General features: G+C 39.5%; 1 protein-coding gene across 1 annotated transcript in view; it reads right to left on the reverse strand.

The window, feature by feature from the left end:
* The window catches only part of RETREG1 (reticulophagy regulator 1), a 487,595-nt gene extending 465,364 nt beyond the window's left edge, over positions 1-22,231 (reverse strand). Inside the window, exon 1 of the mRNA XM_053714605.1 lies at positions 22,021-22,231. Within this exon, the coding sequence (XP_053570580.1) occupies positions 22,021-22,142 (122 nt within the window). The 5' untranslated portion in view covers positions 22,143-22,231. The remainder of the gene's footprint in view (positions 1-22,020) is intronic.
* Between the last annotated feature and the right edge of the window lie 913 nt (positions 22,232-23,144).

A 23,144-nucleotide genomic window follows, 5' to 3' on the forward strand; every position in this document is an offset into this window, starting at 1 on the left:
TGTGGTTTCTTCTCTAAGAAATTGTCTCCAGCGGAGTGCAATTATGAAATTGGCGACAGGGAATTACTGGCCATAATTTTGGCACTCAAGGAATGGAGGCATCTAATCGAGGGTACTAGCGTGCCAGTGCTCATTCTTACTGACCACAAGAATTTAACTTATCTATCTGAAGCAAAACATTTGTCACCCGACAGGGCAGATGGGCGCTATTTTTGTCTCGGTTTAATTATCTGGTCTCCTACCTGCCTGGTAGTAAGAATGTTAGGGCTGATGCCCTTTCTCAACAATTTTCGCCTCTGTCCAAGGAGGAGTCTGTACCTACTCCAGTTATACCTCCTGACCATATTTTGGCTACCATACGTACTAATTTGACTTCTCCCTTGGGGAGGAGATCCTGGCTGCACAAACCAATGCACCTCCTGAGACACCTAGTGGTAAATGTTTTGTTCCTGAGAATCTTCGAACTAAACTTTTGCACACTTACCACTATCCTAAAGCCGCAGGTCACCCAGGCAAGAACCAAATTATTTGGTCTGTCACTCGACAATTCTGGTGGCCCGATCTTCGTTCTGATGCTGCTGCGTATGTTGCCTCCTGCTCAGTTTGTGCACAGAATAAGACTCCTTGACCTCTTCCTGTGGGCCTTCTTCAACCTATTGCTAATGGTGAGCGTCCTTGGACACATCTTTCCATGGACTTCATTGTCGAGCTCCCTGTTACCAATGGCAATACTGTTATCCTTATGGTGGTTGACCGTTTTTCTAAAATGTCACATTGCATTCCCTTGAAGAAGTTACCTACTGCTCAGGAGCTTGCTTCAATTTTTGCCCGGGAGGTCTTCCATTTACATGGGTTACCCAAGGAGATAGTGTTGGACCGGGGTAGCCAGTTTGTCTCCAGATTTTGGCGTTCCTTTTGTGCTCAAATGGGGATTTAGCTTTCCTTCTCCTCGGCATATCACCCTCAATCCAATGGGGCTGCGGAACGGTCTAATCAAGCTCTGGAACAGTTCCTCCGTTGTTATGTCTCAGATCACCGCAATAATTGGTCTGAACTGTTACCTTGGGCAGAGTTTGCTCATAATAGTGCTATTAATGCTTCCTCCAAGTTATCCCCGTTCATGGCGAATTAGGGTTTCAACCATCCTTGTTGCCCGATTCATTCATGTCTCAGGGTATTCCGGCTTTGGAGGAGCATCTCCGGCAACACCGTTCCACGTGGGTGCAGATTCAGGATTGCCTTCATCATTATATGCAGCGCCAAAAGTTCCAGGCTGATCATAGGCGTCTGCCCGCACCTTCCTACCAGGTTGGTGAGAGAGTTTGGCTGTCCTCCCGCAACTTGAACCTTCGTGTGCCTTCCAATAAACTGGCTCCCCGTTATGTTGGTCCTTTTCGAATACTCCGACGGGTCAATCCTGTGGCCTACGTTCTTGACCTTCCTCCTTCAATGAGCATCTACAATGTTTCTCATGTCTCCCTCTTGAAACCATTGGTTTGTAATTGGTTTACCACTGTGTTGCCTCGTCCCCGTCCTATCTTTATTGATAACCATGTATGAGGTCAGCAGCATTATTGACTCTCGTATGTCCAGGGGCAGCGTACAGTATTTGGTTCACTGGAGGGACTACGGTCCGGAGGACCGTTCATGGGTTCCCTCCTCTGATGTTCATGCTCCCGCCCTCCTCCGTGCCTTCCATGCCTGTTTCCCCAATAAGCCTTTTGTCCTCCCGCGGGGGAGGGGTCATTGAGGGGAGGGTACTGTCAGGGTTTTGTCCCTGCTTTGTTTGCCATGTGCTGCTGGCAGCCATTTTACTCAACTCTCTTGCTGACTCTGGTGCATACTGTGTGATGCTGCTCATTTCCTGCACTTCCTTTTATGGCCAGACTGGTGTACATCATCCGTGTAAGACAGGATGCAGTCTCAGAATTATGATGTCATCACTTATTATTTAAAGGGCCTCTGTTCAGTATGCTTTTCCCTTGCGTTGTCTCAGACCTGTTTGTGAGAGCTCCTGTGTACCTGGCTGTCTGATGTCCCTCCTGGTTCCTGATCCCTGGCTTGTTCCTGACTCTGCTGTTCTCCTTGTTCCTGATTCTGGCTCGTCTGACTACACGCTTTGGCTCCTGACTCGGCTCTTCTGACTATTCGCTTTGGCTCCTGACTCGGCTCGTCTGATTACCAGCTCTGGTTTTGATTCCTGGCTTGTTATTTGACTTGTGGACTTTTTATTATTTTTTGCTATTAATTAAGGTGTGATTATTTTTGCACTTCTCATCTCAGTCTGATTCCTGGCACCCTGACACAGCCATAATGCCCGGCAGGCTAGCACAACAAGTCTAATAAGACAAGGCATTGCTCTAAATGAATAATTAAACCTGCAGCTTCTTATCCATGGATACGTAAAGGAGCAGTTACCCTCCATAGGGATCGAAGTTCTCTGAGCCATAGTACAAAAATTCCTTTATACTCAGAGCACCGTTTATTTTAATGGAGTCAGTGACAGGAAAATCCTTTAAAGGGTGGGAGACAGGGAGAAGGGTATCCCTAGCTTCTCCTATTCCTGTGAAAATATCCAAGGCACGTCTAGAAACACTTCATTGTAGGAAGGAACATCATAGAAATGATAAAGTTCACAAAACTTTCAAAGGTTGACAACGACAGGGAATTGATGTCGTCCGAGTAGACAAAACCTCCTGTAACAGTATACAAGCCGTGCAAGCATACATCTGAATGAGACCACTTTAGCATCAGATAAAGGAATTATACTGTCCGAATCTTAGAATTTTTCATAAAAGCTACCCGTGAATTCTCCTCACCAGATTTAGGAAAGAGAGCGACCTGGGTAGCCAATGAGGAGCAGAAATCTTACTATCTGAATCTTGTAAATGTCCTCTTGCATTTTCCCTGAAAGATAGGAAAATCAGATAAAGCCGCAGATACCGCAGAGGATACCTGAGCTGCAATCTGCAGGCAACTACACTCCTCCAGGAGATTTAGATGAACTTTATTCTAAAATGAGAAACAGATAAGCCTAGAAATGCAATTTGGTCACGAGCCAATAAACATTTATCCTTAGGAACAGGGTTCTAGAACCCAGAACATATGCCCTTTATCCTTTTAGACTGGATTAACATCCTGGAATAATCTTGAAACCTTAATATAAGGATATGAGAATGCACATGCAAGAAGTAAATAAACTTTACATGTCTTGCATCTGTTTAATAGTCAAATTTATAATTAACAGATATTCCAAAAATCCTGAATATACTTTAATTATGAGCAGAACTCTAGGAAAACTAATTAGGATAAGGCATCGCTATTTATTTAAATATAAAACATAAGCGCCCTCTATTGGAAACTGTATATTGTACTAGCAACTTGGGCTCTCCACTGCATGGACAATCAAAGTAATTAAAAAAAAAACATGCTCAACACAATATGCAACAGTGAAACAACCCAGCCTAAAGCTCCTCACTTAGAAGCAGGCTAACTCCAAGCAGCAAGCTCCGATCTACGGAGACATCACATTGCTCCGTCGGCTAAGAAAAAAGGTGCATGGTCATATGACTGGCTCAGAGAGAGATGAAAATGGTGCTTCCCCACCATTCCAAGGAAAAAGAATGCGGAACAGAAGCAGGGCACAGAAATGAGGCGTGCAGCTATAATTAACTACGCGCCTCATTCTATCAGCCCAAAAAAAAAAACATGAACTCAAGAAACTACAGAGCTTACCAAAGTAAACGACACACATTATGTTAGAGCACTTACGTTATTGTATTATGAAAAGAGCACGCTCTCAAAAACAAACCAGATTTCTCTATGAGAGCCAAATATGAGCTATAGGTAAAACATAAGATTCATCCTAATGAATCATACAATTGACCCCTAACGAGTCTCAAACACACATGAGCCCTAAAAAGGTCAGGGAATACTTAATCTTTAAAAGTATTAACCCCTAGTCTCCTTGCCACAAGTGCCTGCGTCCTGCCTAAAATGTCCTTCTCCAGGATAAATATATAGTCCCAGATATTTTTGCAGTTTCTTACATAAGTGCAAGTCCCCCAAAACATTGAAGACAAAAGCACTTACCTGCATCTAGTAGTCCGGCAGGAGGTCAGCCTGCCTGGTATGAGAGGAAACCACTCCTCACAGAGACCTGTAGAAAAAAGAAATATGTGAGGAAAACGCAGCAAGGCCCACCTTACAAGTTCCTCACTTCTTTAAAGCCACCACTGCCCTACTGAAGAGACTAACGTGGAGTACGGCTATACCCAGCCTTGAGGAGTAATATCAGAGCAAACCTACTCAGGCTTTCAAAATAATACAATCTTGATTGAAGTGAAATAATCAGACACCAAAATCTTCACCTCCTCCTTGCACTGAAGGCAAAGAGAATGACTGGGGATTGTGGGAAGGGAAGTGATATTTAACAGCTTTGCTGTGGTGCTCTTTGCCTCCTCCTGCTGGCCAGGAGTGATATTCTCAACAGTAATTGATGATGATGCACCATATCTTAGGAAAGAAATAGAAGTAAATTGGAGAGTTGTTTAAAATTGTATGTTCTATCCAAACCATGAAAGAAAATTTTGGGGTTTCCTGTCCCTTTAACACTTTTAGCCAATGAAGGATTTCTAAAAAATTGCCCCATAACAAGTTTGTTGCTATGGTAACCCGACCTTAGATTATAAAAGTTACATTTAGCGCCAGCGCTCTTTACCTGTGATCGGCTAAAAAATACCGTTGTTAGTCAGGAGTGTTTTTTTTTAACCAGATAAAGTGATTTGGTCACCCAATAAATTAAATAATTTAAATAATTTATTTTAACTTAAGATCAGCCATTTATTTTTGGTTTTTATTTATTATTGAAATTATATTTATATATTTAATATTTTGTGCTGACTCAGACATAGATCTAGTTGGAGTTGTGCTTGCTAATATTTGTATATGAAATATATATTTAAATATAATAAAGAACATAACTCCAAACTGTCTGGGGCAGCACTAAATATTACATATAAAAAATAAAATTAAAAAGAGAAAACCTTGCATTATTTGCAAACTTTAAAGGGACACTGAACCCAAATTTTTTCTTTCGTGATTCAGATAGATCATGCAATTTTAAGCAACTTTCTAATTTACTCCTATTATCAATTTTTCTTCATTCCCTTGCTATCTTTATTTGAAAAAGAAGGCATCTAAGTATTTGTCTTGGTTCAGAACTCTGGACAGCACTTTATTGGTGGATGAATGTATCCACCAATCAGCAAGGAAAACCCAGGTTATTCGCCAAAAATAGGCCGGCATCTAAACTTACATTCTTGCATTTCAAATAAAGATACCAAGAGAATAAATAAAATTTGATAATAGGAGTAAATTAGAAAGTTGCTTAAAATTTCATGCTCTATCTGAATCACGAAAGAAAAAATTTGGGTTCAGTGTCCCTTTAAGATAATAATGGAAAGGAGGCCTTAAAAAGCTTATTTTTCCTCTCTGACACCGAGTTCTGTATGCTGTAATGTTTGGGACCTAATCGACAGCTTTGACAGTGTTTTACCTGTTTGTGTTTTTAATAGAAACAGGGTGTAAATGTGTGCTTTTCGGCTTCTAATTATTTTCTATAGGACTCGTAATTGTTTTTGGCAGCCGTATCTCAGCTGCCGGTAATGGTGGAAAACGCGCGTTTGGTAACTGCCGGTAAGCGTAATGTCTTGCAACGGCGTTTTGTGTTTTTTCATTTTGTGAGCTTGAGCAAACCCAATAACGGCCCAATGGAAACAAGCCCATCTTATGAGTCTCCAGGCTTCTTGACATAAATACGTTTTCCTAATAATATACAGCAATGAGAAGTGTACACAATAAAATGACTGAAGACTTGGGAGATGACATAAATTATAAGAATACTTCCATTATTATAAGTGTAAATAATGTAATGTCATTAAACAATGGCTAACCTTAAAAGGTAACATAGAAGTCCTACATACCCATGTTTACAATTACAATATCGCAATGTGCACACACTTATTGAATTTTTCTGAGGTGGTAACAGCAGGAGAGAAAATAAAGTCTCAGCGCATCAATACAAATCAAGGATGTTGCAAATATACAACAAGCAGGTATGCAGTCAATAAAAGTGCAATGACCAAGGGATGATGCAAAAAGTAATAAAGCTCTGAGATGTTGGTACAGTCAGTAGGATAAACATGTAGCAAAGTTCTCTCATTAAAATCAGGCCTCAATCCTTATATTAAAAACTACCACAATTAATGATCTCATAAAAAGGCAAAAGGAGACAAAAGTACCAAATATTTGTGTGGATCTGTGTGGGGTTAAGTATGATAATGGGAATATTTGTTCAAAAAGTTGATACAGCAAGGATGAGGAAGAATTTGATCCAAGCAAAGTTCCTTGCTTACAAAACTCTAAGTGACCAGAAGTTGGTAGCATACATAGGGCAACATAAACATATTCTAATAAAAATCAAATTTAAAACAAGCTGATAACCAACAAAAGAATTGATCATGATTGGAGATGGTAATGTTTTTTCATCCCTCTTTTATTAAACCATAAGACCAATGTCAAAATAAGAAGCCATTCTTAAATGATGTTCTATTCTTATATATCTGAAGGTAGATATTTCCCATAATGAGGAAATGAATATAATAAATACCTAATTCTTTAGCATTTTGTAATCCTATACAATGTTGTGTATTACTTATTATATTCAGCTATGCATGTGCTTTTATCTAATTTAATCAATATCTGTATCAATAGGGATTATTTTCTATTCTTAATAAATTCATAACGTATCAAAATTGTATAATGATTGTGAAATATCTAAGAAAAAAACTGTATGGACCTTACTAGAAAAATGTTCACATACTCTTTTATAAACACAATTAAGAAAACCTACAGAGCAACAATCAGGCAATCAACAATAGCTTATCTAGTCAGGGCCGGTGCTAGGATTTTTGGCTACACAATCAAAGCCACATTTTGCTGCTTCCCCCCCGGAAGGAGTTATTTACCCTGCCATTACTGCTTCTTAACAAAATGTTCTAGTGATGTGTTACTAGATGATTTATAGACTATAGATTACTATATTATCTACACTTATAATGATGGAGAAATAGATTGTGTATCTATACACTACAATAGGACATGTTGTGCTGAATACTGATTATGGCCATTTATATACTTAATTAGGTTTTTAGATACAGATAGATATATAAATATGAAGGCTGCTGAAGTTTTGCAGAAAGTGCAGGGGCTTCACAATGAGATATTTGAGCCAGATGCTTCCAGACTGGCTGATCTGCACCCTTTATGTTTCAGGGGTGTCCCTAGTCATTATGCAACCAAATATGGCCCCTAGTATGAAGCCCAAGTTAGGCAGAAAAAAATAAATATACAGAATAAATAACAAAATGTATGCTTACCTGATAAATTTCCTTCTTTCCGGATATGTTGAGTCATTGGAATAATCAATTACTGTTGGGAATATCACTCCTGGCCAGCAGGAGGAGGCAAAGAGCACCACAGCAAAGCTGTTAAAGTGAATATAAATTTTGATGCTAAAGTGCCTGTTTTTTAAAAATTCGATTAAAAAACAGGGGCACTTTAATTAATCAAAATTTACATTTCACTCATGTTGTGAAAAAAAACTTACCTTTCAATCTTGACAGCTGCTCCAGCTTCCTCCGCCCATAGCAAAGCCTCTTCCTGGGTCTAAAATGAGGAATCCGGCTTCCTCTAATCACAGCTTTGAATCAGACACTGATTCCCCCGGGGGCGGGAGGGGGGAGCCGTGATTGGAGGATGACCAATCCATCATTTCTGACGTCATAAATATCTTTGAGACGACCGGGGAAAGCTGGAGTGGCTGTCAAGTTTAAAAGGTAAGTATTTTTTCACAACGAGTGAAATGTAAATTTTGATGAATTAAAGTGCCCCTGTTTTTAATCGAATTTTTAAAAACCAGGCACCTTAGCATCAAAATTTACATTCACTTTAAGTATCACTCCCCTTCCCACAATCCCCAGTCATTCGACTGAAGGAAAATGGAGAAAAGGAATAACACAAGGTGTAGAGGTGCCTGGGGTTTAGAAAAAAAACTGTCTTAGAAAAAAAGTGCGGGGCCGTGGACTCACCATATCCGGAAAGAAATTTATCAGGTAAGCATCAATTTTGTTTTCTTTCCTAGGATATGGTGAGTCCACAGAATCATCAATTACTGTTGGGAATCAATACCCAAGCCAGAGGACACAGATGATTAGGGAGGGACAAGACAGGTCACCTAAACAGAAGTCACCACAGCTTGAAGAACCTTTCTCCCAAAAGAAGCCTCAGCCGAGGCAAAAGTATCAAATTTGTGAGCTTCCGCCCACTGAATGATTCGAGCCACCTCCTTCATGGCTAAGGAACTCCGAGTCCCCCCCTGATGGTTGATGTAAGCCACTGAGGTTATGTTGTCTGACTGGAACCTGATAAAACGGTCTAAGGCCAGCTGAGATCAAGCCATCAAGGCATTGAAGATTGCTCTCAACTCCAATGTGTTTATGGGGAGAGCAGATTCCTCCTGAGACTCCAAAAGCATGTCCCCTGAGACAGCCACCATGGAAGAGAGTCTTTCGCCGCTTGATCTAGAACTATCATCTGAGATAGGTCTGCATAAATTCCGGTTCCATTGGCTGAGCATGCATAACTGTAGAGCTCTCAAACGGAATCGAGCAAAGGGAACTATGCCCATGGAAGCCACCATCAGATCAAATACCTCCATACATTGGGCCACTGACGGTCGTAAAGCAGACTGAAGAGATAGGCAAGAGGAAAGAATCTTGGCTCTTCTGACTTCCATCAGAAATATTTTCATATTTAATGGTTCCTAAGAAGACCACCATTGTAGCCGGAACAAGGGAACTTTTTTCCAAGTTCACCTTCCATCCGTGGCAACAAAGAAATGACAACAAGATCTCTGTGAGAGATTTTGCTAGTTGAAAAGATGTCGCCTGAACCAGAATATCGTCCAGATAAGGTGCCACTGCAATTCCCCGAGACCGAATTACTGCCAGCAGAGCTCCCAGAACCTTTGAGAAAATTTTGGGAGCTGTGGCGAGGCCAAATGGAAGGGCCACAAACTGAAAGTGTTTGTGATGATCCCTGTGAATGGGAACATGGAGGTATGCATCATTCAGGTCTATGGTTGTCATGAACTGACCCTCCTGCACTAGAGGAAGAATAGAACGGATAGTATTCATTTAGAAGGGCGGCACTCTGGGAAACTTGTTGAGGAACTTTAGATCTAGAATAGGCCTGAAAGTTCCCTCTATTTTGAGAACCGCAAACAGGTTGGAATAGGACCCTAGACCCTGTTCCTGTACTGGGACTGGAACTATTATTCCCAGGAGGGAAAGATCCTGTATACATTTTAAGAACGCCTCTCTTTTTATCTGGTCTACAGATAATCTTGAGAGGTGGAATCTGCCCCTGGGAGGAAAGGTCTTGAATTCTAACTTGTAACCCTGGGATACTATGTCCACGGCCCACGGGTCTGGGACATCTCGTATCCATGCTTGAGAAAACTGAGAGAGTCTGCCCCCCACTTGATCTGATCCCGGATCGGGGGCAAACCCTTCATGCTGACTTAGATTCAGCTGCGGGCTTCTTAGATTGCTTCCCCTTGTTTCAAGACTGACTGGGTTTCCAAGAAGGCTTGGACTGTTCCTGCTTGGTAGAGGAGGGGGAAGACTTACCTCTGAAGTTACGAAAGGAACGAAAATTACTTTGGCGTTCTTTCGATTTATTCTTCCTATCTTGAGGCAGAAAAATTGAGAAACCAGATATTTTAGCCCCCAACTTAATAACCTGCAAAGAAGCGTCAGTTATACAGGAATTGGCTAACTTAATTGGCTTAACTTAACTTAAGAGCCTTTATCCTATCCTGTATCTCCTCCAAAGGAGTCTCTGCTTGGAGGGACTTGTCACTGTAGCAATAAACACCGCCGGTTGCCACTGTAAACCCTGATGAATATACATCTTTAAGAAAGCCTCCAGCTTCTTGTCCATAGGATCCTTGAAAGAGCAACTATCCTCAATAGGAATAGTAGTCCTCTTGGCCAGTGTAGAGATCGCCCTTCCACCTTGGGGACCGTCTGCCACGACTCCTTAATGGAGTCGGCCACCAGGAACATCTTCCTAAAGACTAGAGAGGGAGAAAAAGGAATACCAGGTCTCTCCCATTCCCGGGAAATAATCTCTGTAGCATGGTCTGGCACTGGAAACACCTCCCCAGGGGAGGGTACATCAAAGTATCTATTTAATTTGCTAGATTACTTAGGGTTGACAACGACAGGAGTATCAGAGTCGTCCAAAGTAGCTAAAACCTCCTTTAACAAAACACAAAGGTAATTAAGCTTGAATCTGAAGGAAACCACTTCAGCATCAGAAGAAGGGATTATACTATCTGAATCTGAGATTTCACCCTCAGAGGCTACCGAAGTATCCTACTCTTCTGACTTATGTGAAAGAGCAACTTGGTTAGCCTGTACTGGATCAGAAACCTTACTACCTGATTGTCTAATTTTCCACTTGCATCTCCCCTGAAGCATGGGGATGGCAGCTAGCGCCTCAGATACCGCCGAGGATACCTGGGCAGCAATTTCTGCATGCAAATATACTCCTCCAGGAGACTGAGAGGAACCGCAGGGCACTGCATGTGACATAGATAGAGCTTGGGACGTTTGAGGAGAAAGCTTCGTGATCACCGGACCAGCATCAACCTGAGACGGTGGTTGCTCAGTAACAACAAGTCTATCTTTATACATTAAAGTTCTTACAATACACGAAGAACAAAATGGCAATAGAGGTTCTACTTGGGTATCTAAACAAAGTCTGCATTCAGCAGAAGGCACCAACTCTTGATCCATATTTGCATAAAATTGACAGCAAAAAAATAAACACATTGTTAATTCTTTATTTCTAACACTGTCTCTTTAAGGACCTCCGTAACAAAATACCGCTCTGAAAAACGTCTCTGACGTTAACGTCTGTCAGCAGATTTAATGAAATAAAATGAAGTGCCCAGATTTTATTTAAAGTTAAACCTCTTTCGTCACCTCTACACCTCAGCGTAATACTGAGGTGCTTACCTGCCCCCTCTGCAATCCAGACTATCAAGCGGCTCTTTATCTGACTCTTGATCCACACACAGCCACTCCGGAAAATACAGCAGGGAAAATGACGATGCACTGAAAGCTGCACCGTAAACTGTCAAAAGTGTGCGCTTAGCCAGCAATACCACCTCAGCAAAAGGACCCGCCTCCAAAAGTATGTCAGAGGCGGTCCCAGCGGCCAATAATCAATTATGCATCGCATCCGATAAAAAGGACTGAGTACACGAGGGGAAATAAATTTACCCATCCATTTGCTCCTTAGATTGCCTCTCTAAGCGGGGCCCCGGAAAAAAAAACATACCGCTACTGAGCCACCAGTGATTCCACCCAAACACTGTTCGTACAGAATCACCTCCTCTAAGACACAGTGCCTGCTCCCTGCCGTTATCCTGATCCTTAACACAGGAACTAAGTCCCAATAAAGTGCAATTAGCTCAATGAGTGCCAGAGTTCTTTATTCCATAAAAAACAGAAAATGACACTTACCTGCACCTCTTGCTGTCTGGCAGGAGGTCAGCTCACCCGGCATGAGAGGAAGCCACTCCTCACAGAGACCTGTGAAAACAAGAGAGAACAGAGTAAACCTACTCTGGCTTTCTATACAAGGGCAGCAACCTGTTAGGAAAATGCAGTGAGGCCCACCCTCACAAGTTCCTAACTGCTTGAAATCTACCACTGCTCTACTGAAGAAACTAACGTGGATTACAGCCAGATCCAAAACTTGGTAGGAAAGATCAGAGCAAACCTACTCTGGCTTTCAAAAAACTAAAATCTTGATAGAAGAAAAATCTTTTACAGACACCTAACTTCACCTCCTCCTTTCACTAAAGGCAAAGAGAATGACTGGTGTTTGTTGGAAGGGGAGTAATACTTAACAGCTTTGCTGTGGTGCTCTTTGCTCTTTGCCTCCTCCTGCTGGCCAGTAGTGATATTCCCAACAGTAATTGATGATTCCATGGACTCACTATATCTTAGGAAAGAAACAAACAAATTATGCCATGCAAAAAAGTTAGGCAGCAAAAAAAAACAATGCACCAAATTTGCTTCCCCCCACCCTGCACACATATATACATGATGATTATGGCCTTATATGTTATATTAAGGGAAAGAGTGAGAGAATAATAGCTCTAGTCTAATCTGGGCACTACATCACTTCAGAGAATTTTTTTTATTGAGGTTTGATATCAGTATATGAGTATAAATTTAACAAACATGAGTAGTCAAGTGTAATATTCAAAACAGTGTTACAACCAAATAATGAGAAATAGTACAGAGTTATTATGGGTCATGTTATTGAAATAAAGTTTGGAAACCTCTCTTAAAGTTTATATTCTAGAAAGTGAAGGTAGCTATTATATTGGCCACTTCTGGACAAAGTGATACAGGGATGGTACAAAGCTTTGAAGTTATATGTATGACCCTTACAAATCTGCTATCTTGATAAGAACATGTATAGAATGAGGTAGGAGCAGGAATATTGTGGAAATACTGACTATATCATAGTGATTAAAAAAAAACACAACGGGATATCAAGATTTACTGCTAGCTAAGTGAAAACTTGAGTCAATGTGCTAAAAAGAAATGAAGGGGGTGATGATTCAGAGGGTAAACACCGCTACAAAAATGTGAGGGGGGGGCTCTTTCTTATGAGTTCTGTGGTTTCAAGAGCAATATCAAGGGTGCTCTTACACATTGTGTTATATGTGGCCAGATAGGTCGCAATAAACAGTCCACGGGGTTAGTAAAGAGTAATTCAGGTGTGAAACAGGCTGTGTGAGATACGGGATTCAGGTGTGAAACAGGCTGTGTGAGATACAGGATTGTGGAGGTGCAACACCTCACAAACTATAATACTGAACTATCAGCTAGATTATGAGTTTTGAGCGCTATAGGGAAATTAACGACCGCCACAAAAGCGGCGTTATTTCACCTCCCTATAGCGCTGCTATTACAAGTTTTAAAAAAGCAGGCTTGTGCAGGCGATATGGTGGCGTTGAGCTCCATACCGCACTGAAATCAAGCGCTGCTTTGATGTGCTCAAGCCGGCAAAAAAAAGCCTAACACCTGCGATCGCGGAAACAAAACCTCTGTAACGCAGCACGATTAATGTCTATGGGGAAAATAAAAAGTTATGTTTAAACCTAACACCCTAACATAAACCCCAAATCTAAACACCGCTAATCTGCTGCCCCTAACATAGCAGCCACCTACATTACAGTTATTAACCCTTAATCTGCTGCCCCTAACATCTGCGCCACCTTCAGTACAGTTATTAACTCCTAATCTGCTGCCCCCAATATCGCCATCACCAACATAGTTATTAACCCCTAATCTGCTGCCCCTATCATTGCCGCCACCTAAATTACAGTTATTAACCCCTAATCTGCCGCCCCCAATGTCGCCGCCACTATACTAAATTTATTAACCCCTAAACCTAACCCTAACGTAACCCTAAGCCTAACTCTAACCCTAAATCTAACACCCCCTAACTTAAATATAATTAAAATAAATCTAAATAAACCTTACAATTATTAACTAAATAATAATACAAATTTACCTGTAAAAAAAACTAATAGTTATATTGTAGCTATCTTAGGTTTTATTTTTATTTCACAGGTAAGTTTGTATTTATTTTAACTAGGTAGACTAGTTAGTAAATATTTATTAACTATTTACTAGCTACCTAGTTAAAATAAATACAAAGTTACCTGTAAAATAAAACCTAACCTAACATTACAATAAAATAAATTAAATTATTAAAATACAGTTTCTAACTTACAAAAAGAAATAAACACTAAATTACAAAAATAAAAAATGAAATTATCAAAAATAAAAATGAATTACTCCTAATCAATAATAAAAAAAGCCCCCCCAAAAAAAAAAAAAAACCTAGCCTACACTAAACTGCCAATGGCCCTTGAAAGGGCCTTTTGCGGGGTATTGCCCCAAAGAAATCAGCTCTTTTACCTGTACAAAAAATACAAACACCCCCAACAGTAAAACCCACCACCCACCCAACCAAACCCCCCAAATAAAAACCTAATCTAAATAAACCTAAGCTAAACATTGACCTGAACAGGGCATTTGGATGGGCATTGCCCTTCAAAGGGCATTTAGCTCTTTTACATTGTCCAAAACCCTAACCTAAAAAAAAAAAAACTTAAAAAAACCTAACACTAACCCCCGACGATCCACTTACAGTTATCGAAGTCCGGACATCCATCCTCATCCAGCCGGCAAAGTCCTCATCCAAGCGGCAAGAAGTCTTCATCCAGGAGGCCACTTTGATCTTCATCCACCCGGCGAATTCTTCATCCAAGCGGAAAGAAGTCTTCATCCAGACAGCATTTTATATCTTCATCCATCCGGCGCGGAGCGGGTCCGTCTTCAAGATATCCGGCGCGGAGCATCCTCTTCTTACGGTCGACGCTGGAAAATGAAGGTTCCCTTTAAGTGACGTCATCCAAGATAGCGTCCCTTACATTCCTATTGGCTGAAAGATTTCTATCAGCCAATAGGAATTAAAGGGGAAAAATCCTATTGGCTGTTGCAATCAGCCAGTAGGATTGAGCTTTCATCCTATTGGCTGATTGGAACAGCCAATAGAATGAGAGTTCAATCAGCCAATAGGAATTAAAGGGGAAAAAATCATATTGGCTGTTGCAATCAGTCAATAGGATTGAGCTTTCATCCTATTGGCTGATCCAATCAGCCAATAGGATTGAGCTCTCATTCTATTGGCTGTTCCAATCATCCAATAGGATGAAAGCTCAATCCTATTGGCTGATTGCAACAGCCAATAGGATTTTTCCCCTTTAATTCCTATTAGCTGATAGAAATCTTTCAGCCAATAGGAATGTAAGAAGGAACGCATCTTGGATGACGTCACTTAAAGGGAACCTTCATTTTCCAGAGACGACCGTAAGAAGAGGATGCTCCGCGCCGGATGTCTTGAAGACGGACCTGCTCCGTGCCGGATGGATGAAGATAGAAGATGCCGTCTGGATGAAGACTTCTTTCCGCTTGGATGAGGACTTCCCCGGCTGGATGAGGATGGATGTCCGGACTTCGATAACTGTAAGTGGATCGTCGAGGGTTAGTGGTAGGTTTTTTTAAGGTTTTTTTTTTTTAGGTTAGGGTTTTGGGCAATGTAAAAGAGCTAAATGCCCTTTTAAGGGCAATGCCCATCCAAATGCCCTTTTCAAGGCAATGCCCCGCAAAAGGCCCTTTTAAGGGCCATTGGCAGTTTAGTGTAGGCTAGGGTTTTTTTAATTTGGGGGGGGGGGCTTTTTTATTTTGATAGGGCTATTAGATTAGGAGTAATTCGTTTTTATTTTTTATAATTTCGTTTTTTATTTTTTGTAATTTAGTGTTTATTTTTTGTAATTTAGTAAATTGTGTTTTATTAATTTAATTTATTTCAGTTTAGTTTTCAGTGTAAGGCAGTTTAGGTTTTATTTTACAGGTAACTTTGTATTTATTTTAACTAGGTAGTTAGCAAATAGTTAATAACTATTTACTAACTAGTCTACCTAGTTAAAATAAATACAAACTTACATGTGAAATAAAAATAAAACCTTAGCTAGCTACAATATAACTATTAGTTATTTTGTAGCTAGCTTAGGTTTTTTTTTACAGGTAAGTATGTATTTAGTTTTAAATAGGTATTATTTAGTTAATAATTGTAAGGTTTGTTTAGATTTATTTTAATTATATTTAAGTTAGGGGGTGTTAGGTTTAGGGTTACGTTAGGGTTAGGATTAGATTTAGGGTTACGTTAGGGTTAGGATTAGGGGTTAATATATTTATGTAGAGTTAGTGATGTGGGAAGTCAGAGGTTTAGGGGTTAATAAATTTTTTTAGTATATTTTGTTGTGGGGGGCTTGCGGTTTAGTGGTTAATAGGGTTATTATAGCGGCGGTGTGGGCGGACGGCAGATTAGGGGATAAAAATATTTAAATAGTGTTTGTAATGCGGGAGGACGGTGGTTTAGGGGTTAATAGGTTTATTATAGTGGCGACGATGTTGGGGAGCGGTGGAATAGGGGTTAATAAAAAAAATTAGTAGCGGCGATGTCCGGAGCGGCAGATTAGGGGTTAATAATTTTATTTTAGTGTTTGCGATGCGGGGTTAATAGGTAGTTTATGGGTGTTAGTGTACTTTGCAACACTTTAGTTATGAGTTTTATGCTACAGCTCTGTAACGTAAAACTCATAACTACTGACTTTAGATGGTGGTATAGATCTTGTGGTTATAAAGTGTACCGCTCACTTTTTGGCATCCCAGGCAAACTCGTAATACCGGTGTTATGGGAGTCCCATTGAAAGAGGACTTTTTTAAAAGTGTGGTACTGACGTTGCGTGACGGCAAAAAAGTTGTGCAGTACACCTATACCTATAAGACTTGTAATAGCGGCGTTAGGGAAAAAGCAGCGTTATGAAGCATCACAATGCTTTTTCACTCATAACGCAAAACTCGTAATCTAGCTGTAGGTAAAGTATGGGGGATTTCAGGAAGTTAAAGAAAAAAAAAAGAAAAAACAAAACAATGAACCAGTTAGCAAAGTAACACATATGCTTAAATTCCAAAGGGCAGAATATACCAATTATTACAAGCATATCAGGTATCTGTAAATATCAGTACAGGATAGTCATAACAGTGTATAGAATATGAAAGCATGTTAACATATTTAGTTGTAGTGTGGCTGGGTTATAGCCTCTTTTAGTGTATGTACCGCTGATTAATGTCTCTTACTGATCTGGACCTACTATACACTGCTAATCACTAGTAAAATGATTCAGAATGATATTCCCGTTACTAGAGGACCTAAGTAACTATATGGTAAATTCTATAGGGCATTGTGAACACAACAGTTAAGAGGATGTATGTCTACCTTAATATGTTTATCTGAGTTATCATGCTGTGGATCTGACTAGACCCTGCAGATATAGCTAGCATTATCTCAGTGTTAGCTATTATACAATGTCAGATGAATGACCTAGTTAATATTGTTATGGGTTGCTACTTAATATCCTCACCCTTCCTCGCCGACTGAGGGAGAAGGAGGAAACATGTTTGCAAAATAAAAGAGTGGCAGTTACAACAGCTTAGCTCAATATAATGCTCCGTATTATGGCGAACTAGTAGTAATAGCTGCTTAGAAAAGACATATACCTCAAGTAGAAAAGGTAGCTTTGCTGAGTATGATCTGTACTGAGCGGAAGAGAGCAAAGATATAAAATAAAAATAAGAACTGGGAAAATTAACTTTCAACAGATAATATGGCAAATACACAATACAACCAACGTAACGGCAATCTTATAGGGTTCAACTCGAGTTCCCACACATTGAGGGCTAAAGGGCTCAGGTAGAGACTGATTTACTATCCTACCCCTTCTTTTATGCAATGGAACCATGGTAATGGCTGAAAGTCAGAGTGAGGATATTTATTTTGATATACCATTTAGACCTCTCCTTTAAACAATTACCCATTACAACATACACAAAGTCCTCAGGTAAGGATGGGCGCAGGGTTGGCATTTCAGCTCCATTTCAGAAACCAGGCCAGGGTTGTAAGTCCTCCACGTGTAGCATTTCTGAGATTTGCCATGAGCTCTTAGTCAGGGGGTCGCCCTTCTTATGTTGAACATCAATGGTGATGAACACAGCATTTTGAGCTGCAACTCCCAATCGCTGCCGAGTGTCTGGTGACCCAGAACTATCAGACTCCTCTAGCTCGCTGTTTGCTAGTGTTTTCTGAATCGGGCCAGTAGCAGCTCTCAGCTGCCGGATTATAGCATGTTGATAACTGTCAAGCGTTCCCATTAGGTTGCGTAGCATGCTTGTGATTTTCATCTCCCTATTTGAAGCAAAGGCTGTTTCAGATTAATTACACACCTGTGAGTATTATACGGGGCAGTTGCGGTTACTTGGTTGTTACCTCGGTAAACCAGGGGGGGTAAGATGTATCGGATGTTGTAGTGTGCAGAGCGATTGTTGATGCACTGTGAGATTCAATGGAGTGTAAATATGCTCTAAGATGGCGGCTCGCACCGTTCTGATATAGCAGCCGGCTTTCTGATCATCGATTTATTTTCTGCTATCTCTTCGTTCTGATGACACAAATAGATTGTCCTGCAGCCTAGGACTTAGGTTGATGAAAGCTTGTGAAAGAGACACTTTCTTTTGCATTTAGCAGTGTTTTATTCGATTGACAATCAGAAGCTCACATGCCACACGTCTTGCTCCTTCAACTGCTGGCTCCGCCACCCTTGGATTTACTTTTTTAACATGTTGGACAGGAGATTATCATCTAATTAATGTCAAACAGAATGGATTTCACTAACAGTTTGCTTTATAATATAAATACATTTTTCTGCTTATAAAGTTTTAAAGAGACACTGAACCCAATTTTTTTCTTTCATGATTCAGATAGAGCATGAAATTTTAAGCAACTTTCTAATTGACTCCTATTATGAATTTTTCTTCGTTCTCTTGCTATCTTTATTTTAAAAGCAGGAATGTAAATCTTAGCAGCCAGCCCATCTTAGGTTCAGCACCATATATAGTGCTTGCTTATTGGAGGCTTACATTTACCCACCAATAAGCAAGCATAACTCAGGTTCTCAACCAAAAATGGGCCGGCTCCTATGCATCACATTCCTGCTTTTTAAATATAGATAGCAAGAGAACGAAGAAAAATTGATAATAGGAGTAAAGTAGAAAGTTGCTTAAAATTGCATGCTCTATCTGAATCATGAAAGAAAAAATGTGGGTTTAGTGTCCCTTTAAGATCACCTGAAAACACTTAGGCTGTATCGACAACAACTAAGCAATCGACTGATAAAATGTAAACTTCTTGCTAATCACTAAGGTTTTTTAATGACACAGGAGACTTACATGATTTCATCATTAACATTCATTTTATTGCGTACAAATGCTTACTCACAGTTTGATCTGGGGCATAGATGCCAAATAATGTGACAAAATATCGCTAACAGAGTAACTTGACAGCTTTAGAGGTTTCTAATGGTTTTTTTAACTATCAATCACTGGAAAATAACAGGTCATAATAAGTAGAAGCTAAATTAATCTTTTAATCTTTTTCAAGATTACTTGCATTGTTTTCCTTTATTTTAATTAACTAAATTAATGTTGGTATCATTTCTTCCTGTGGATTTAATTTTTAAGTTGAAAACCATACCATACACTGCTAACTAGTACACTGCAGATAAATATAATATCAAATGATGAGCTCCAGTATCACATTGCATTTCATTGTGTATTACTCCCAGCAGTCTCTGAGCAATCTTAAGGGAGGAAAGGATCTCTCACTGTGGGGAGTTAGAGAATAGGCCATAGCATGACGTAATGTGTTTATTTGTCTGGGAACTTGTCATATGTTTGCCATCCTTACCTACAGTGTTTACCATGCACAAGAGAGCATTTATACAGCAGGATTGCTAAGCAGCAGAAGCTAATAATACTCTAGCAGTAATACTGTCTATGAATATTTACAGTATCATTCATAATGGCTAACAATTATGGTGCTGAAGAAACAATAAAAAATACAACTTTTTTTTTAAATATAATTCTGTTGCTGGTATTGTGCAACATAATCTTCTTTTGCCTCTATTTGGGTGCCTTTTCTTAGGATTTGTGGGAAAGTAGTACATATTTACTATGCTAAACCCCATTTGCAGTAATATGACAGGGCCAATCCTAAATTTGTTTGTTTTTGTTTTTTTTACTATGAAAAACACAACAGGATTTCAATATATCAGCTGATTTCTCCCAGGCCCAAATGGTTTGCATATAACACAATGCAACAGAGTAATGCAGTATGTTCTACTGGATAGTATATATACTAGTATTTATTAGTATTTTAAATACACTCACTAAGCAGAGGCCTAAGAACAGTAAATTATAATATGGTAACAAGAGGCACATTTTGCCTTTATAAATGTAAAAGCTAATTGCAGTGCAGTGATATATGTTTTGGCTCTTCTCATATATCTAGGCCCAGTGAAGCATTATTATTCACACAAATATAAACTCAAGACAGTTTTTAATAAAATGTAATATGAGCTTAAAGGGACAGTCTACACCAGATTTGTTATTGTTTAAAAAGATAGATAATCCCTTTATTACCCATTCCCCAGTTTTGCATAACCAACACGGTTGTATTAATATACTTTTTACCTCTGTGATTACCTTGTATCTTAGCCTCTGCAATCTGTCCCCGTATTTCAGTTCTTTTGACAGACTTACATTTCAGCCACTCAGTGCAGACTCCTAGGTAGCTCCACGGGCGTGAGCACAATGTTATCTATATGTCACACATGAACTAACGCCCTCTAGTTGTGAAAAAATGTCAAAATGCATTCAGATAAGAGGCGGTCTTCAAGGGCTAAGAAATTAGCATATGAACCTCCTAGGTTTAGATTTCAACTAAGAATACCAAGAGAATAAAGCAAAATTGATGATAAAAGTAAATTGGAAAGTTGTTTACTGTCCCTTTAACCTTTTTTTTTTTTTTCAACATACTGGATGTCATATACCAACCATCCAATAATTCTGGATTTCCCTGCTTTATGACACTTCTCTGTATTCACTACGAGTGTAGAGAACACTCAACTCATGTAAATCTCTAAATCTATGGTATTCTATAGCTCCTTTAATAAAAATTGGATGAGATCTGTAACAATCAAATCTATAGGATGACACCGGAAATGGGGATATAACCTCACATGACACTCTTTTAAAGCTTAATTTATCTATTAGAATGTATCATTGCCTCATTTATAGGTTTTATCGCACTAATAGCCCAAAGGAATATTTGTTTCTATCTGAACATTAAAGGGACATGCCATCCTCATTTTTTCTTTTCTGATTTAGAAAGAGAATGCAATTGTAAACATCTTTCAAATTTACTTATATTATCTAATTTGTTTTATTCTCTTGATATTCTTTGATGAAAAGCATATCTAGATATGCTCACTAGCTGCTGATTGGTTGCTGCACATAGAAGCCTTGTGTGATTGGCTCACCATGTGCATTGCTTTTTCTTCAACTAAGGATATTTAAAAAATGAAGCAAAATAAATAATGGAAGTAAATTGTAATGTTTAAATTTCTATTCTCTATCTGAATCATGAAAGAAAGATTTTGGGTTTAGTGGCCCTTTAAAGGGACAGCTAATTCAGAATCAAACTTTCATGATTCAGATAAAACATTCAATTTTATATAACAATCTAATTTACTTCTATTACCTAATTTGCTTTATTCTCTTGGTATCCTTTGTTAAAAAGAATACCAAGCATACCTAATGTAGGCTCAGGAGCAGCAACGTACTAATGGGAGTTAGCTGCTGATTGGTGGCTGCACATATGTGCCTATTGTCATTGACTCACCAGATGTGCACAGCTAGATCCCAGTAGTGCATTGATGCTCCTTCAACAAAGGATACCAAGAGAATGAAGCAAATCTGTAATATAAGCACCAGATATAAATTATATTTATATTATGCAGAGTGCCCGTTTTACCCTGTCCTTGAAATATGGATTTGATGTAAAGTGTATACTGAGCTCACAATCACCTATCCCTTTAGTCCAGAGGGCTACAAGCCATGACATCCTCCCTGGCAACCAAATGATAATCATGTATTCATTTAACAAGTTGCACCCATACAGATTAGTTGCATGGCACTGCAGCACTTCAGCAACACGGCCCAGCTATAAACACAACTACACGCTGAGCTCCACTCATCACTATAATAACACAGTAGATCCTGGCTGCCATTTATCAAGTATAAATCTCATGCGATAAAGTGCATCATGCTGTGCCCCTACCAGAAGAGGATGTTAGCGCAGATAAAGGTGACCAGGCTGCGGATGGGCCTCTTGGTGTCAGCGAGGTACAGCAGCATGTTCTCTTGGTGCTCTTCCCTGGGCAGCGCCTCACTATGTGCCATATTCTTTGATACCCAGCTCTACCGTCCTCCTTCTCTCTCCCGGTCTTGGGCTCTCCTCCCCTCCCCGGCTGTCACCCTCATGAGCGGATGCACTGTGCCCCCATGGCAGACCAGGAGATGGGTGGTGCTGCTGATCAGCGGTAGGGTTGGCTGGGTGTGGGGTGGGTGGAGGTGTATGAAGCTGGGGATGATATGGTTCCTGCGTAGCACGTCACTGGGCACAGAGATGTACAGGATGCAGCCGCTGAGGTGGAACTAGCAGGGCACTATGGACGGTATTGCCTGCAGCACACGTTCTCTAGCTGGCGTTTTTATAATAGTAAATATAGTTTTTTTAGTTTTAAAATTAATTAAAAAAGGCACTTAAATGCAAAATTAATCAGATATCAACCCAGAATGAAACAGTAAAGGTAAAACATACGTGGACTGGTAATACTAATTTTAATAGTGAGACAGAAAGCCACACATATATAAACACATAAAGCAAGATTATAGATAAAGATAAATACAGATTAGATAGATATATAGATAGATAGATAGATTGATAGATGATAAATAGATAGATGATAGATGATAAATATATAGATGATAGATAATAGATAGATGATAAATAGATAGATATAGATTAGATGGATGCATGCATGATAGATAGACAGCTGCTTGATATTATATTTTAATACATCTATGACGATATTTTTGTAATTTTAAATGTTGCCTTCCAGAACCCCATGCTTATTGTTTGCTCATCTTGTAGGGATTGGGGTGCAGAACCTGTTTGATAGCTGTTCCCATATTAGTGATAATACAATAAATATGATCTAAAGTGCCCATGGTACTTTTTTATTTAAAAGACCTTTAAACAAAACATTAGTTATTTTTTTATTTACAATAGCTAAAATATATATATTAAATCTTTATAAATAATATATAGTATGTTTTAATGAGGAAAATAATTTATTAAGCGTTAGAGAGCTGGCACATTTTTTAAATGCCTCCTTCAAA

This window comes from Bombina bombina, chromosome 5 (genome assembly GCF_027579735.1).
Source record: "Bombina bombina isolate aBomBom1 chromosome 5, aBomBom1.pri, whole genome shotgun sequence".
Taxonomy (NCBI): Eukaryota; Metazoa; Chordata; class Amphibia; order Anura; family Bombinatoridae; genus Bombina; species Bombina bombina.